General features: G+C 52.8%; 1 protein-coding gene across 3 annotated transcripts in view; it reads left to right on the top strand.

Moving 5' to 3' along the window:
• The window catches only part of LOC137367617 (V-type proton ATPase subunit B, brain isoform-like), a 99,658-nt gene that overhangs the window by 38,374 nt on the left and 46,909 nt on the right, over window positions 1–14,375 (top strand). For all 3 annotated transcript variants that reach the window (XM_068028662.1, XM_068028660.1, XM_068028661.1), the window contains exons 2-4: window positions 1,194–1,249; window positions 8,028–8,126; window positions 9,609–9,702. In XM_068028662.1, coding sequence (XP_067884763.1) covers window positions 1,194–1,249; window positions 8,028–8,126; window positions 9,609–9,702 — 249 coding nt within the window. The remainder of the gene's footprint in view (window positions 1–1,193; window positions 1,250–8,027; window positions 8,127–9,608; window positions 9,703–14,375) is intronic.

Raw genomic sequence — 14,375 nt, 5'->3', positions numbered from 1 at the left:
AGTTCTGGTCGCCACATTACCAAAAGGATGTAGATGCTTTGGAGAGGGTGCAGAGGAGGTTCACCAGGATGTTGCCTGGTATGGAGGGCGCTAGCTATGAAGAGAGGTTGAGTAGATTAGGATTATTTTCATTAGAAAGGCGGAGGTTGAGGGGGGATCTGATTGAGGTGTACAAAATCATGAGAGGTATAGACAGGGTGGATAGCAAGAAGCTTTTTCTCAGAGTGGGGGATTCAAATACTAGGGGTCACGAGTTCAAAGTGAAAGGGGAAAAATTTAGGGGGGATATGCGTGGAAAGTTCTTTACGCAGAGGGTGGTGGGTGCCTGGAACGCGTTGCCAGCGGAGGTGGTAGACGCGGGCACGATAGCGTCTTTTAAGATGTATCTAGACAGATACATGAATGGGCAGGAAGCAAAGAGATACAGACCCTTAGAAAATAGGCGACAGGTTTAGGTAGAGGATTCGGATCAGGGCAGGCTTGGAGGGCCGAAGGGCCTGTTCCTGTGCTGCAATTTTCTTTGTTCTTTGTTCTTATTAATTGATTAAGTTAATTAGGGTTTTAATCAATTTCCTGGGTCCCGAACCCATGTCAGCTAAAATGGCTGATGTCGGGAATGGGGTCGGAAAGCTGGTGTGCAGGCCAGCCTCGGAATTTTCGGGCCCCTCTGAATCTGTTACTAACTTCGGCAGGGCCCAAAGATTCAGCCGATGGGAGTGAGAGTTCCACTCACTGAAGCTTAACCTGAACAGCTGTGCTGGTGTTGGACCATGTTGAACTATTGTGGTGTTGCCACACATTGATAATCATTGATAAGTGAAATCTTGGATAGCAAGTTGTTTGCCCTTCAAGTGTTAATGGCCCTTCACGCTGCATGGAATCACCGGTCAGGAAATCCTGTGCCAATCCCAACTCTCAACAATGCCGGCAGGTCTTTGGGAATTTCTTTGGGGAAAAGATCGGAATCGTTAGCGAGGCTGGATCGCGATGGGGTGCCGCACAGATGTGTGTGCACAAGAGGCCCTGTACTGAGAGGTCCTGCTGGGCAGTTCATGACCTTTACAGATATGGTGGCTGTGCATGTCAGATTGAATGGACGTTAAAACTGGCAGTGTGATGCTGCCTGTAACCTCTCTCTGCTATTCCTCCTCACCCTCCCAGAGAATTTAAACTCTTCCTCTTCCTCTCTGCAGCCTACAGAACCATCTCGGCGGTGAATGGACCATTGGTGGTGCTGGACAATGTTAAGGTACGGTGATGTTTCGACAGCTCAATCTGACCAGAGTGAAACAGTGCATGGAGGGCACAGGACAAACATTGTTTTTCTTCCCTGCGCGTCTCTGAGCCCAGAACTTCGACACGTTAGTTCGAGCTGTGGTTCCATTGTTCCGTTTTACTGTGCAGCTCATTCATTAAGGGGCCATAAGCAACATCACTTCCTGATCAAGAGGCGTTTGAGGTAATGATGCGTGAGGCAGGGGCAGCGAGGTAATTACTGGGCCAGTGTGAGAGATGTCACTCTTGTTTAGTCAGCAGGAGCAACTGTTGATCAACACAGTGTAAATCCTCAGCCAGGGCCTCACACACCGCAATCCTGAGAGGTACAGCAGCTGATAGCTAATTGGTGCACTGAGAAACAGTTTTATATTCTAATTCCATACTCCTAGTGCAGGTACAGCACGGGTTAGATACAGAGTAAAGCTCCCTCCACACTGTCCCATTAAACACTCCCAGGACAGGTACAGCATGGGGATTGGCTGGTCAATTTGGAACACTTCCTATCTGCAATCAGGGGGAGCAGCTGCACCTGTGTTGCTGCAACTGCAACTGGAGAGGAGAGAGGAGACTGGAGTTACTGCAGAGAGGTGACTGTAGAGTGGAGACAGCAGTATTTACTGTGGAACTGTTGCACTTTTTCAAGACTAAGAAGACCTGAGAGTCATTTTGGAGAGGTGGGTGTTGGAGCACCAGAGAACTGTTGGTTGTTTGGACTGTTGGGGGAGGGAGGAGGCACCGGAAGATCCAGGGGTGGGGCTGCCAAATCCTATAGGGAGCCCCTGTACTAACTCTTGTGTTTATCTGCCAGCCTGCACAAAAGGGGCTCCCTCCCCACCCCCAACTGTGTGGCTCGGGACGGCTGGAGCTGCCCGGCTGAAGAAAATCCTTATACAACAACAGAAAAGGGAGAGAACCGGGCGGCTCTAACCGACCCGGGTGAAGAGCCCTCCCCTAACTGGAAGAGTGGACTGTCGACTCTGCAGGAAGGTGCTCCAACCACCAATTGAAGTGTAACATCCTTGCAGCTGTTCTCTCTCTTCCATCACTCGGCCACCTATCCTTTCCTCTCCTTGTCCTTTTCAGCCCTATCCTCCTCTATTCCCATCCCCCTCTCCCCCATCATATTGCTTGTGTTAAAGAAAGCTGTCGTGTGCTTTGTTTCTTGGGGGTGGGCATAGCTCTGCGACCCCATGGCAAGCCCCTCTTCGCCGGTGGCGGGGCCTTCCCGTTCATATGCTGCTGCGGCTCCTGCAGCTGCACCTGTTGCCCCGTCACCATTTGCATTAATAACATCTAAGCATGGAGTCAAGAGCTGCGTCCACTCGAACATGACTATTGAGGCATGTGTGAAAGCAATGGCTGAGGTTGTCGGCCCTTCGGCCATTGTTGCAGCCTCTAAAATGTACGGGAAGGCAGTGTTATTCCTGAAGACCAAGCTGGCAGTGTCCCTGGCTTTGAGCAAGGGGATCACTGTGGGCGGGACCTTTCTGCCAGTGAACCCCCTGGAGGCCACTGCGCAAAGGGTCATTTTATCCAACGTCCCGCCCTTCCTTCCTGGTGAGCTCCTCCTTCCCCACCTGCACCATCTGGGGGAGGTAAAGACGGGGCTCACCCCAGTCCCGCTCGGTCTTCGGGAGAACAGCCTCCGACACGTGTACTCCTTATTCATGCAGCTGGCGCGGGAGGAGGTTACAGAGGGCCACTTTAATGTCGAGTTCCAGGGGACGGCCTACTGCGTCTTCTGGACCTTGGATGGGCTGCGGTGCCATGTCTGTAAGGGGGTGGGGCATGTTCGTAAGACCGGTTATAACTGAGAATGCTGCCCCATCTGCTGGGCCTGTGGGTGCTGGCGGAGCGGGAGATAGCCTCCTCCCTCCGCCTCCGGTCTGGGCTCCGGAGTCGGGAACGTCTGTCTCCCCTGGACCACTCATTGGCCTGGGGACGGAGGTGGAGGGGGGTCCTGGGCTGCTGGCGCCCACAGACCCCAGTTTTACAATAGAACCCAGAGAGGACTCCTCCGCCATCGATCCTGGGGGTGGGATCGTGACGGAGGCGGGACCAGCTGGCACGGCTGGGACGTCCGCCCCACAGTGTGTGGTGGATGTGTCGGCCGCTGGCGGTGACGACCCGGAGGAGGATGGGGATTCGCTGTGGGGCACGGAGGATGATATTGATTCCATCGCCAGTGAGGTGGTGGAGTCCCTCGTGCCTCCCACCGAATCTCCTCTCATCCCCACGGCGGAACTCCGGGATTTCCTCGCGGTTTGCAGGGGCTGCCGCAATAAAGTTCAGCTGGCCCTCGACCGTTGGTCGAATCTGGCGCTGATCATCCAGTCCGTCCGTGCTGCCCTGAAGATAACGGGCAAGCGCGCGGGCGTGAAACTGGTTGAGAGGCGCCGGTTTAATGTGTTCCTCAATGGGTTGCTGGGGGAGTGGAAGGCCAGGTGCACTTCCTCTCCCTCCTCACAGTGAGCTGTTGGTGATGGGTTTTAAGTACCTTTGACATGAAGATAACCAGAGCCAGCCTCAACATCAACGGCAGCAGGGGGTCTCACCGCAGATTTCACAATCTCTCAGTCCTTGGGGAAGGGAGATACGCGGTGAGCTTTCTGCAGGAAACCCACACCGTTCCGGGAGACGAAGCCACCTGGCTCCTGGAGTGGCAAGGTGGGGTCTACATGAGTCACCTCACCCCTATTTCTAGTGGGGTGGCTATCTTGTTGGCCCCGACTTTTCAGCCGGAGATCTTGGGGCTCAAGGAGCTAGTGCCGGGCCGCTTGCTCCACCTTGCCGTTCGCCTGGGTAGCGTGCCGCTCCACTTTGTGAACGTGTACGCGCCCAGGCCCGGCACGTTGCAAGCGCGCTTCTTTGAAGAAGCGTCCGCTCTCTTGAGCTCCATCGATAGCGGCGAGTGCATCATCCTTGGGGGGGGATTTTAACTGCACCCTCGAGGTGGGGGATCGCTCCGGTCCCCAGCGCGGCCAAGCGTCGGTGGAGAAGTTGAGGGGACTGATCAGCTCCCTTAACTTGGTGGACGTCTGGCGGAATCTCCATCCCGACTCCAGCGCCTTCACGTGGAGGTCTGGAGGAGGGGGGTCGCGAATCGACCGCCTCTACATTTCGCAGGCGTACGTCTCCCGCGTCTCGGCGGCATCCATGCGGCTGGTGCCGTGCTCGGACCACCACCTGGTGTGGGCGGAGTTCACTCCGCTACGCACGCGGGCGGGGTCCGCGTACTGGCACTTTAACAACCGGCTGCTGGAGGACGTGCGATTTCGGGACTCGTTCTGTCGATTCTGGGCCGACTGGAGAAGGAAGCAGGGGGGCTTCCCCTCCTTGAGGCTATGGTGGGATGTGGGCAAGACTCACATCCGCGTCTTCTGTCAGGAGTACGCGAAGGGGTCGACCAAGAGGCGGGAAGCCGAGATGGGGCGCCTTGAGAGGGAGGTACTCGACTTGGAGTCCCCCCTCTGTCATGCCGTCATGGACCCGGCCCTGTGGCAGGCGTACAAAGAGAAGAAGGGCACGCTGAGGGACCTGCAGCTCATAGGGTCCCGAGGCGCGTATGTGAGGTCGCGGATCCAGATCCTGGAAGATTTGGACCGCGCCTCACCCTTCTTCTACTAGCTGGAAAAATGGCGGGGGGTCCGTAAGCAGCTCGTCGAGCTGCTGGCCGACGACGGATCCTCCATCACGGATCCGGAGGGAATGGGCCTCCTGGTCCGTACTTATTACAGTGCGTTGTTCTCTCCGGATCCGTCCAGCGAGGATGCGCGCAGAGTTTTGTGGGAGGACCTGCCGCAGGTCAGCCCGGAGGGCGCCGAAGGATTGGAGGCTCCGCTCACGTTGGCGGAGCTGACTGGCGCCCTCCACCAGCTCTCGAGGGGCAAATCCCCAGGGCTGGATGGGTTGACCGTGGAGTTCCTCAGGGCGTTCTGGGACGTCCTGGGGGACGATTACGCGCGGGTCCTGGGGGAAAGCCTGGCGACCGGGGAGATGCCCCTCTCGTGGCGCAGGGCGGTCATCGTCCTGCTGCCGAAGAGGGGCGATCTCCACCTGCTTAAAAACTGGCGTCCGGTCTCCCTCCTCAGCACGGATTATAAGATCTTTTCCCGGGCTATGTCTCCCCGCCTGGGCTCCGTGCTGGCCCACATGATCCACCCCGACTAGTACTACACGGTCCCGGGCCGGTCCATCCAGGACAACATCCACCTGGTCCGAGACTTGATCCATCTTTCCCAGAGGACTGGTCAGTCGGTCGCCTTTCTCTCCCTCGATCAGGAGAAGGCGTTCGACAGGGTGGATCACGATTACCTTTTCGGGACTCTGCGCGCTTTTGGACTCGGGCCGCATTTTGTGGCCCGGGTCCGACTTTTATACGCCGCCGCAGAGTGTCTAGTCAAAGTTAACGGGTCCTTGACGGCGCCCCTTCGCTTTGGGAGAGGAGTGCGTCAGGGATGCCCCATGACCGGCCAATTGTATACCATCTGCGTGGAGCCCTTCCTGTGCCTGCTTCGCAGGAGGTTGACGGGATTGGCTCTGCGCGAGCCAGCCATGCGGGTCGTCCTCTCGGCTTACGCCGACGACGTGCTCCTCGCAATCACAGATCCCGTTGACTTGCGGAGGATGCGCGACTGCCAGCAGACCTTTTCTGCCGCGTCCTCCGCGAGGATCAATTGGGAGAAATGTTCCGGACTCCTGGTTGGTCAGTGGCGGGTGGACTCCCTGCCGTAGGCGATGACACCTTTTGCGTGGAGCACCACGCACCTCCTCTATCTGGGAGTCCACCTTAGCCCCGCTGAGGAAGCCTGGCCGGCAAACTGGCAGGTGTTGGAGGCGAAAGTCACCGCTCGGCTGGGGCGCTGGACAGGACTGCTCCGAGTGCTTTCCTACAGAGCCCGAGCGTTGGTCATAAACCAACTGGTGGCCTCCATGTTGTGGTACCGGTTGGTCACTTTGGCCCCGCCCCCTGTATTCGCCACCAAGATCCAGAAGAAACTCGTCGATTTCTTCTGGGGCAAGAGGAAACACTGGGTCTCTGCCGCGGTCCTGAGTCTCCCGATTGAGGAGGGTGGTCAGTCGCTGGTGTGCGTCCGCACCCAGGCTGCGACTCTCCGCCTTCGAACCCTGCAGAGATACTTGTACGTCAAGCGTCCTCCCAGATGGTGGGCGCTGGCGACGTATTTTTTCCGCCAGTGTCACTGCCTTCAAGACGACACGCAGCTCCCGGTGGAATCCGTTAGCCGCGCATCTCTGAGGGAGTTGCCTGTCTTTTACCGGGATCTATTCCGAGTCTGGAACATGGTCACCTCCAGTCAGGGTACTCCCCCGCGGCGGAGGAGAGCGCCTCGGCTGTCCGGGCGGCCGACTCCGGGGACGGTCCGCCGGGCAGAGGAGTAGCCAAAACCCCCGGGACGTCCCTCACTGCGGGTGGCGAGGGGGCTCGGGAGTGCGGAGCGATCCCGGCCGAGCTGACCCCCGCTCGGCCGGAACTGCTCATCGGATCCAGGCCCCGAAACCCTCCTCGGGAGCCGGTCCCGCACAACCCGAGCCGCCTCTCGGAAATGCCCTCCGTGCCATTCCAATCGGCGCGGAGGGGTTTCCTGTACGGGCTGCTCCTGCACACTCTCCACTTCCTCGCCCTCGTCAGCCGGCTGGACACGCCCTGGCGGTCCGCGTTGCCATCTGGCGGCGAGGGGAAACCCCGATGGAGGTCTCTCTACACGGGAGTCTTCCCCCTTTACATCGGGGACTTGGGATGGAGGGTGCTGCACAGAGCAGTCCCGTGCAATAGACTTTTAAGTAGGTTCACGGACTCCCAGGCCACCTGTACTTTCTGCGGCCTGGACGAGTCCGTGTTCCACATTTATATGGAGTGTGCGAGGTTGCAGCCCCTATTTGAGTATCTGAAGGGGCTGCTCCTCAAATTCTGGCTGCACTTCAGTCCCACGCTCCTGATCTTTGGGCACCCGGTGCGGAGGGGATTGGGCCGGGAGGAGGATCTCCTCATCGGTCTGCTCCTGGGCCTGGCCAAGGTGGCAATTCACAGGTCCAGGTTGCGGGCCGTCGGGGGGTCCGTCCTCCCCGATTGCCTGCCCCTCTTCCGCGGTTACGTTCGCGCCTGGGTGTCCCTGGAAAAGGAGCATGCGGTGTCCACCGGTACGCTTGAGGCCTTCCGCGACCGGTGGGCACCGCAGGGACTGGAGTGCATCGTCGACGCCGAGAATGGCATTTTAATTTGAGTTTTTTTTGTTTATTAATCTGGTTTTAATAAAGTTATTTTAAAAATATAAGTGTGTATATAAAGGGGGCCTGAGAAATAAAGGCCCCCTCGACATATAAAAAATATATAATGGGGGCCTGAGGAATAAAGGCCCCCTCGTCAAAAAATATATAAAAGAAAAAAAAAAAAAACGGGGGTTAGAGAAAAAAAAAACGGGGTTAGAAAAAAAAGAAAAAAAACCAAGGTTAGGTATATAACTGCCTGTCAGTGCCTCCATGTGGTTTCCCCCCTCTAGAGGATTTGCTTGTTGTTGAGAATCACCTCAGACCCTTCAGTACCTCCATATACTGGATAATTGCACAGTGCAGTTAAACTGTCAGTGTTGTCGGCCCATTCATTGCTGGAGTGCAGCTTAAATCTGTATGACTCCCAATGTCCAGTTTAGAGTTCGGACGCGAATAAAAAATGTTGTGTTCCATGTCCAACCCTTGCAATTCACACCTCTTTATTCATTCCTTTCTTGCAGTTCCCCAAATATGCAGAGATCGTTAACTTCACCCTCCCTGATAAGAGTGAGAGAAGTGGGCAGGTGTTGGAGGTGGTTGGATCTAAGGCTGTTGTTCAGGTAACTCAACAGTCGGCGTGTTGACCTATGACCTTCGCTTCCGGCATGGGGTTTCCACAGAATTAGCCATTGGTTCTCACGCACTGCTCACTCCCTGCTGGCAGCCAGGACTGGCAAGGAGACAGAGTTAACTGGAGAGGAGAGATTAAAACTGGTGCTGACCAATTCCAACAGGGAAGATTGCTGTCGATGTACTGAACCAGACAGTTTGCAAACTCTGTGTCCCATTTGACCCTGACCTGAGATTTTTAAAATTCATTTATGGGATGTGGGCGTCGCTGGCCAGGCCAGCATTTATTGCCCATCCCTAATTGCCCTTGAGAAGGTGGTGGTGAGCTGCCTCCTTGAACTGCTGCAGTCCATGTGGGGTAGGTACACCCACAGTGCTGTTAGGAAGGGAGTTCCAGGATTTTGACCCAGCGACAGTGAAGGAACGGCGATATAGTTCCAAGTCAGGATGGTGTGTGACTTGGAGGGGAACTTGCAGGTGGTGGTGTTCCCATGTATTTGCTGCCCTTGTCCATCTAGTTGGTAGAGGTCGCAGGTTTGGAAGGTGCTGTCTAAGGAGCCTTGGTGCATTGCTGCAGTGCATCTTGTAGATGGTACACACTGCTGCCACTGTGTGTCGGTGGTGGAGGGAGTGAATGTTGAAGGTAGTGGATGGGGTGCCAATCAAGTGGGCTGCTTTGTCCTGGATGGTGTCGAGCTTCTTGAATGTTGTTGGTTTCTAACCCCATACCCTCTCCATCACTACGACCACCTATTTCCACCTGCATAACATCGCCCTCTCTGCCCGTGCCTCAGCCCATCATCCATGCTTTTGTTACCTCACGGACTCGACCATTCCAATGTTCTCCTGGCCGGTCTCCCATCTTGTGCTCGCTGTCCTACGTTGGCTCGTAGGATGGCAAAACCTCAATTTTAAAATTCTTATCCTTGTTTTCAAATCCTTCCATGGCCTGGCCCCTCCCTATCTCTGTAATTTCCTCCAGCTCTCTGAGTTCTTTGTGTTCATCTAATTCTGGCCACTTGAGCAGACTCAATTTTAATCACTCCACCATTGGAGGCTGTACCTTCAGCTGCCTGGGCCCTAAGCTCCGGAATTCCCTCTCCAAACTTCTCCATCTCTATCCTCCCTTAAGGCATTTCTTAAACCCTACCTCTTTGACCAAGCTTTTGGTCACCTGTCCTAATATCTCCTTGTGTGGCTCAGTGTCTAACTTTGTCTGATAATGCTCCTGTGAAGTTGCTATATCAATGCGAGTTGTTGTTGTCGGGTGGGATAGTGGGTCAGACACAGTCCTTTTATTCTCTCTCTCTTTCTCTCTATTGTACTCTTGCAGCAGACTGCCTTGCCCTGGTGTTCACTTTTATCTGATTCACACTGACTGCTGCTTCCCTGCCTGGTCTCCCTCCCTCTTTCCCCACTACCCCACCACATGCACCCCAAGCTTTTTTAATGACTGATATTTTGTTCTGCAGGTGTTCGAAGGGACGTCTGGCATTGATGCCAAGTTGACAGCCTGCGAGTTCACTGGGGACATCCTACGTGCGCCCGTCTCGGAGGACATGCTGGGTGAGTTAGTCTTCATTGTCGGGCAAAAAAGGAAACCAACCCTCTAAATGGGGCCTAAAACAAAGGCTTCTCAAACCAACAGGCTGGGCAGGTGCTCCTGCGCAGTCCGTAGAACGAGGCATCCATGTTGTAAATCATTCAGACAACAGTAAGGTTGCCAGAACCTTCCGAATTGTCCTGGTGTCTCCTCGAATTAAAGCATAATTTCCCAAGCAAGAACTTCTCTGAGTCTGGTGGAATCTGTCCAATGCTGTGTACAGCTGATGTATAACTTCCTTCTGGTTATATTCCAGCTGCTTCAGATAAGGAACAACATTCCACTGGCCTTTTTGTTGGCTTTTTATACCTGTATCTCCTGCTCATCCACAATTCCCAGTCTCTCACCATTTAGAAAATACTCTGACCCATCTTTCTCATGTCCAAAGCAGATGACCCCACACTTCCCCCACGCTGAACACCAGCTGACACAACTCTACCCACTCAATTAATCTATCAATGTCCCATTGCAACTTTCTCCTCCGGTTGACACTTTATCAGACAGCTCAGGCGGGTGTAAATGATTCCACAGCCACAATTTTGAAGAAGAGTAGAGGAATTCTCCCCACTCTCCTGGCTAATATTTAGCCCTCAACCAACATCACTAAAAAAACAGGTCATTAACACATTGCTGTTTGTGGGATCTTGCTGTGTGCAAATAGGTTGTCTCGTTTCCTACATTACAACAGTGACTATGCTTGCAAAGGTACTCCGTTTACTGTAAAGTACCTCTTAATTTGAAACTGTGCCCCCTAGTTCTAGATTCCCCACGAGGGGAAACATCCTCTCAGCATCTACCCTGTCAAGCTCCCTCAGAATCTTATATGTTTCAATAAGATCACCTCTCAATCTTCTAAACTCCAATGAGTATAGGCCCAACCTGCTCAACCTTTCCTCATAAGACAAACTCTTCATCCTAGAATCAGCCTAGTGAACCTTCCCTGAACTGCTTCCAATGCAAGTATATCCCTCATTAAATAGGGAGACCAAAACTGTACTCAATACTCTAGGTGTGGTCTCACCAATGCCCTGTACAGTTTTGGCAAGACTTCCCTACTTTTATACTCCACCCCACCTCCCCGCTAGCAACAAAGGCCAATTTTCCATTTGCCTTCCTAATTATTTGCTGTACCTGCATGCTAACTTTTTGTGATTCCCGTATCGCAGATTTCTGCACTCTCTCTCTCTCATGTAAATAATATTCTGCTTTTCTATTCTTCCTGCCAAAGTGGACAACCTCACATTTTCCCACATTATACTGCATCTGCCAAATTTTCTCCCTGTGTCTGCATGGGTTTTCTCCGATGGTGCTCCGGTTTCCTCCCACAAGCCAAAAGACTTGCAGGTTGGTAGGTAAATTGACCATTATAAATTATCACTAGTATAGGTAGGTGGTAGGGAAATATAGAGACAGGTGGGGATGTTTGGTTGGAATCTGGGATTAGTGCAGGATTAGTATAAATGGGTGGTTGATGTTCGGCACAGACTCGGTGGGCCGAAGGGCCTGTTTCAGTGCTGTATCTCTAATCTAATCTAATCTATCTATATCTCTTTGGAGACACTTTGGGGAGACGGTGGCGTAGTGGTAATGTCACTAGACTAGTAATCCAGAAGCCCAGGCTAATGCCCTGGGGACATGGGTTCAAATCCCACCACAGCAGCTGGTGGAATTTAAAGTCAGTTAATCAACAAAAATTTGGAATTGAAAACTCATCTCAATAATAATGCCATGAAACTATCATCTATTGTCATAAAAACCCATCTGGTTGTCCTTTAGGGAAGGGAACCTGCCGTCCTTACTCGGTCTGGCCTACATGTGACTCCAGCCCCACAGCAAATGTGGTTGACTCTTAACTGCCCTCTGAAATGGTCTAGTAACCCACTCACGTCAAGGGCAATTACAGATGGGCAATGAATGTTGGCCTGGCCAGCGACGCCCACATCCGATGAAAGAATAAAAAACATTTTTTATGCTCCCCCCACAGCAGGTTTGGAGGTGGGAAGAGCATACCATCGGGGGTGGGGGGGGGGGGGGGGGGGTGGCGGAGGGGGGAGGGAGTGGAACCTGCCACCTTCCCACCTCTGGCAAAATCAAGTCCAGGGTGGGAAGGTCTGTGAAAGGCCTTCCCTCCCCACTGCAAATTGAGGCCGTTAACAGGGCAATGAATGTTCAATTAAGGGCCTTGTCCTATCGCTGCTGTAATTAACGGGATGCACAGCTGTTTGGGCTGCCTGATGGCTTCGGGGGAGGGTGGAAGTCCCTCGTTAAAAAGCACTTAGTGCCTGAAAAAGGGACCCAGCATCGGGAAGGGGGGGCCCACTGAGAGCCACCCCCCCGCTGCCCTTGCTAACGACCTCCCTACAACCCCCCTCTCCCGCAGCCCTCCCGTCTTGACCTACCTGTGCCCTGCACCCAGCACCGGTCCTGGGCCCCGGATAGCTGCTGCACTGGCAGCAGGGCGGGACCTCTGGTGTCAGGGTCCTTGATCCCATGGAAGGCCTGCCTCTGTCCACTAGATTCGGTGGACTTCCCACAGAAGAGGCAATGCGGGGCTCTCAGCGTCGCTTTTTCTGGAAGTCGAGACCCCCCATTACCCAGATAAAATCCTGGCCTTTATCTCCTCCTCACGCCTTGCTTTCCTACCTATCTTTGTATCATCCCCAAATTTGTCTACAATGCACTCAGTCCCTTCCTCCAAGTCATCAATATAGATCGTAAACAGTTGAGGCCCCAGCATTGATCCCTGTGGCACTGACTAGTTCCAGCTTGCCAACCTGAAAGTGCCCCATTTATCCTGCTAATATATTACCCCCAATATCATGAGCTCTTTTCTTGTGTAGTAACCTTTTATTTGGAACCTTATCGAATGCCTTTTGGAAATCCAAATAAACTACATCTACTGTTTCCCCTTTATCCACCCTGCTTGTTACATCCTCAAAGAACTCTAATAAATTTATCAAACACGACTTCCCTTTCATAAAACCATGTTGACTCTGCCTGATTGCATTACGATTTTCTAAGTGTCAAAGAACAACGAAAATTACAGCACAGGAAGAGGCCCTTCGGCCCTCCATGCCTGCGCCGATCCAGATCCTCTACCTAAACATGCCGCCTATTTTCTAAGGGTCTGTATCTCTTTGCTTCCTACCCATTCATGTATCTGTCTAGATACATCTTAAAAGACGCTATCTTGCCCGCGTCTACCACCTCCGCTGGCAACGCATTCCAGGCACCGACCACCCTCTGCGTAAAGAACTTTCCACGCATATCCCCCCTAAACTTTTCCCCTCTCACTTTGAACTCATGACCCCTCGTAATTGAATCCCCCACTCTGGGAAAAAGTTTCTTGCTATCCACCCTGTCTATACCTCTCATGATTTTGTACACCTCAATCAGGTCCCCCCTCAACCTCCATCTTTCTAATGAAAATAATCCTAATCTACTCAACCTCTCTTCATAGCTAGCGCCCTCCATACCAGGCAACATCCTGGTGAACCTCCTCTGCACCCTCTCCAAAGCATCCACATCCTTTTGGTAATGTGGCGAACAGAACTGCACGCAGTATTCCAAATGTGGCCGAACCAAAGTCCTATACAACTGTAACATGACCTGCCAACTCTTGTACTCAATGCCCCGTCCGATGAAGGAAAGCATGCCGTATGCCTTCTTGACCACTCTATTGACCTGCGTTGCCACCTTCAGGGAACAATGGACCTGAACACCCAAATCTCTCTGTACATCAATTTTCCCCAGGACTTTTCCATTTACTGTATAGTTCACTCTTGAATTGGATCTTCCAAAATGCATCACCTCGCATTTGCCCTGATTGAACTCCATCTGCCATTTCTCTGCCCAACTCTCCAGGCTATCTATATTCTGCTGTATTCTCTGACAGTCCCCTTCACTATCTGCTACTCCACCAATCTTAGTGTCATCTGCAAACTTGCTAATCAGACCACCTATACTTTCCTCCAAATCATTTATGTATATCACAAACAACAGTGGTCTCAGCACGGATCCCTGTGGAACACCACTGGTCACACGTCTCCATTTTGAGAAACTCCCTTCCACTACTACTCTCTGTCTCCTGTTGCCCAGCCTGTTCTTTATCCATCTAGCTAGTACACACTGGACCCCATGCGACTTCACTTTCTCCATCACCCTACTATGGGGAACCTTATCAAACGCCTTACTGAAGTCCATGTATATGACATCTACAGCCCTTCCCTCATCAATCAACTTTGTCACTTCCTCAAAGAATTCTATTAAGTTGGTAAGACATGACCTTCCCTGCACAAAACCATGTTGCCTATCACTGATGAGCTCATTTTCTTCCAAATGGGAATAGATCCTATCCCTCAGTATCTTCTCCAGCAGCTTCCCTACCACTGACGTCAGGCTCACCGGTCTATAATTACCAGGATTTTCCCTGCTACCCTTCTTAAACAAGGGGACAACATTAGCAATTCTCCAGTCCTCCGGGACCTCACCTGTGTTTAAGGATGCTGCAAAGATATCTGTTAAGGCCCCAGCTATTTCCTCTCTCGCTTCCCTCAGTAACCTGGGATAGATCCCATCCGGACCTGGGGACTTGTCCACCTTAATGCCTTTTAGAATACCCAACACTTCCTCCCTC

This window comes from Heterodontus francisci, chromosome 1 (assembly GCF_036365525.1).
Source record: "Heterodontus francisci isolate sHetFra1 chromosome 1, sHetFra1.hap1, whole genome shotgun sequence".
In the NCBI taxonomy this organism is placed as follows: Eukaryota; Metazoa; Chordata; class Chondrichthyes; order Heterodontiformes; family Heterodontidae; genus Heterodontus; species Heterodontus francisci.
This window is presented reverse-complemented; position numbering and strand designations above follow the sequence as displayed.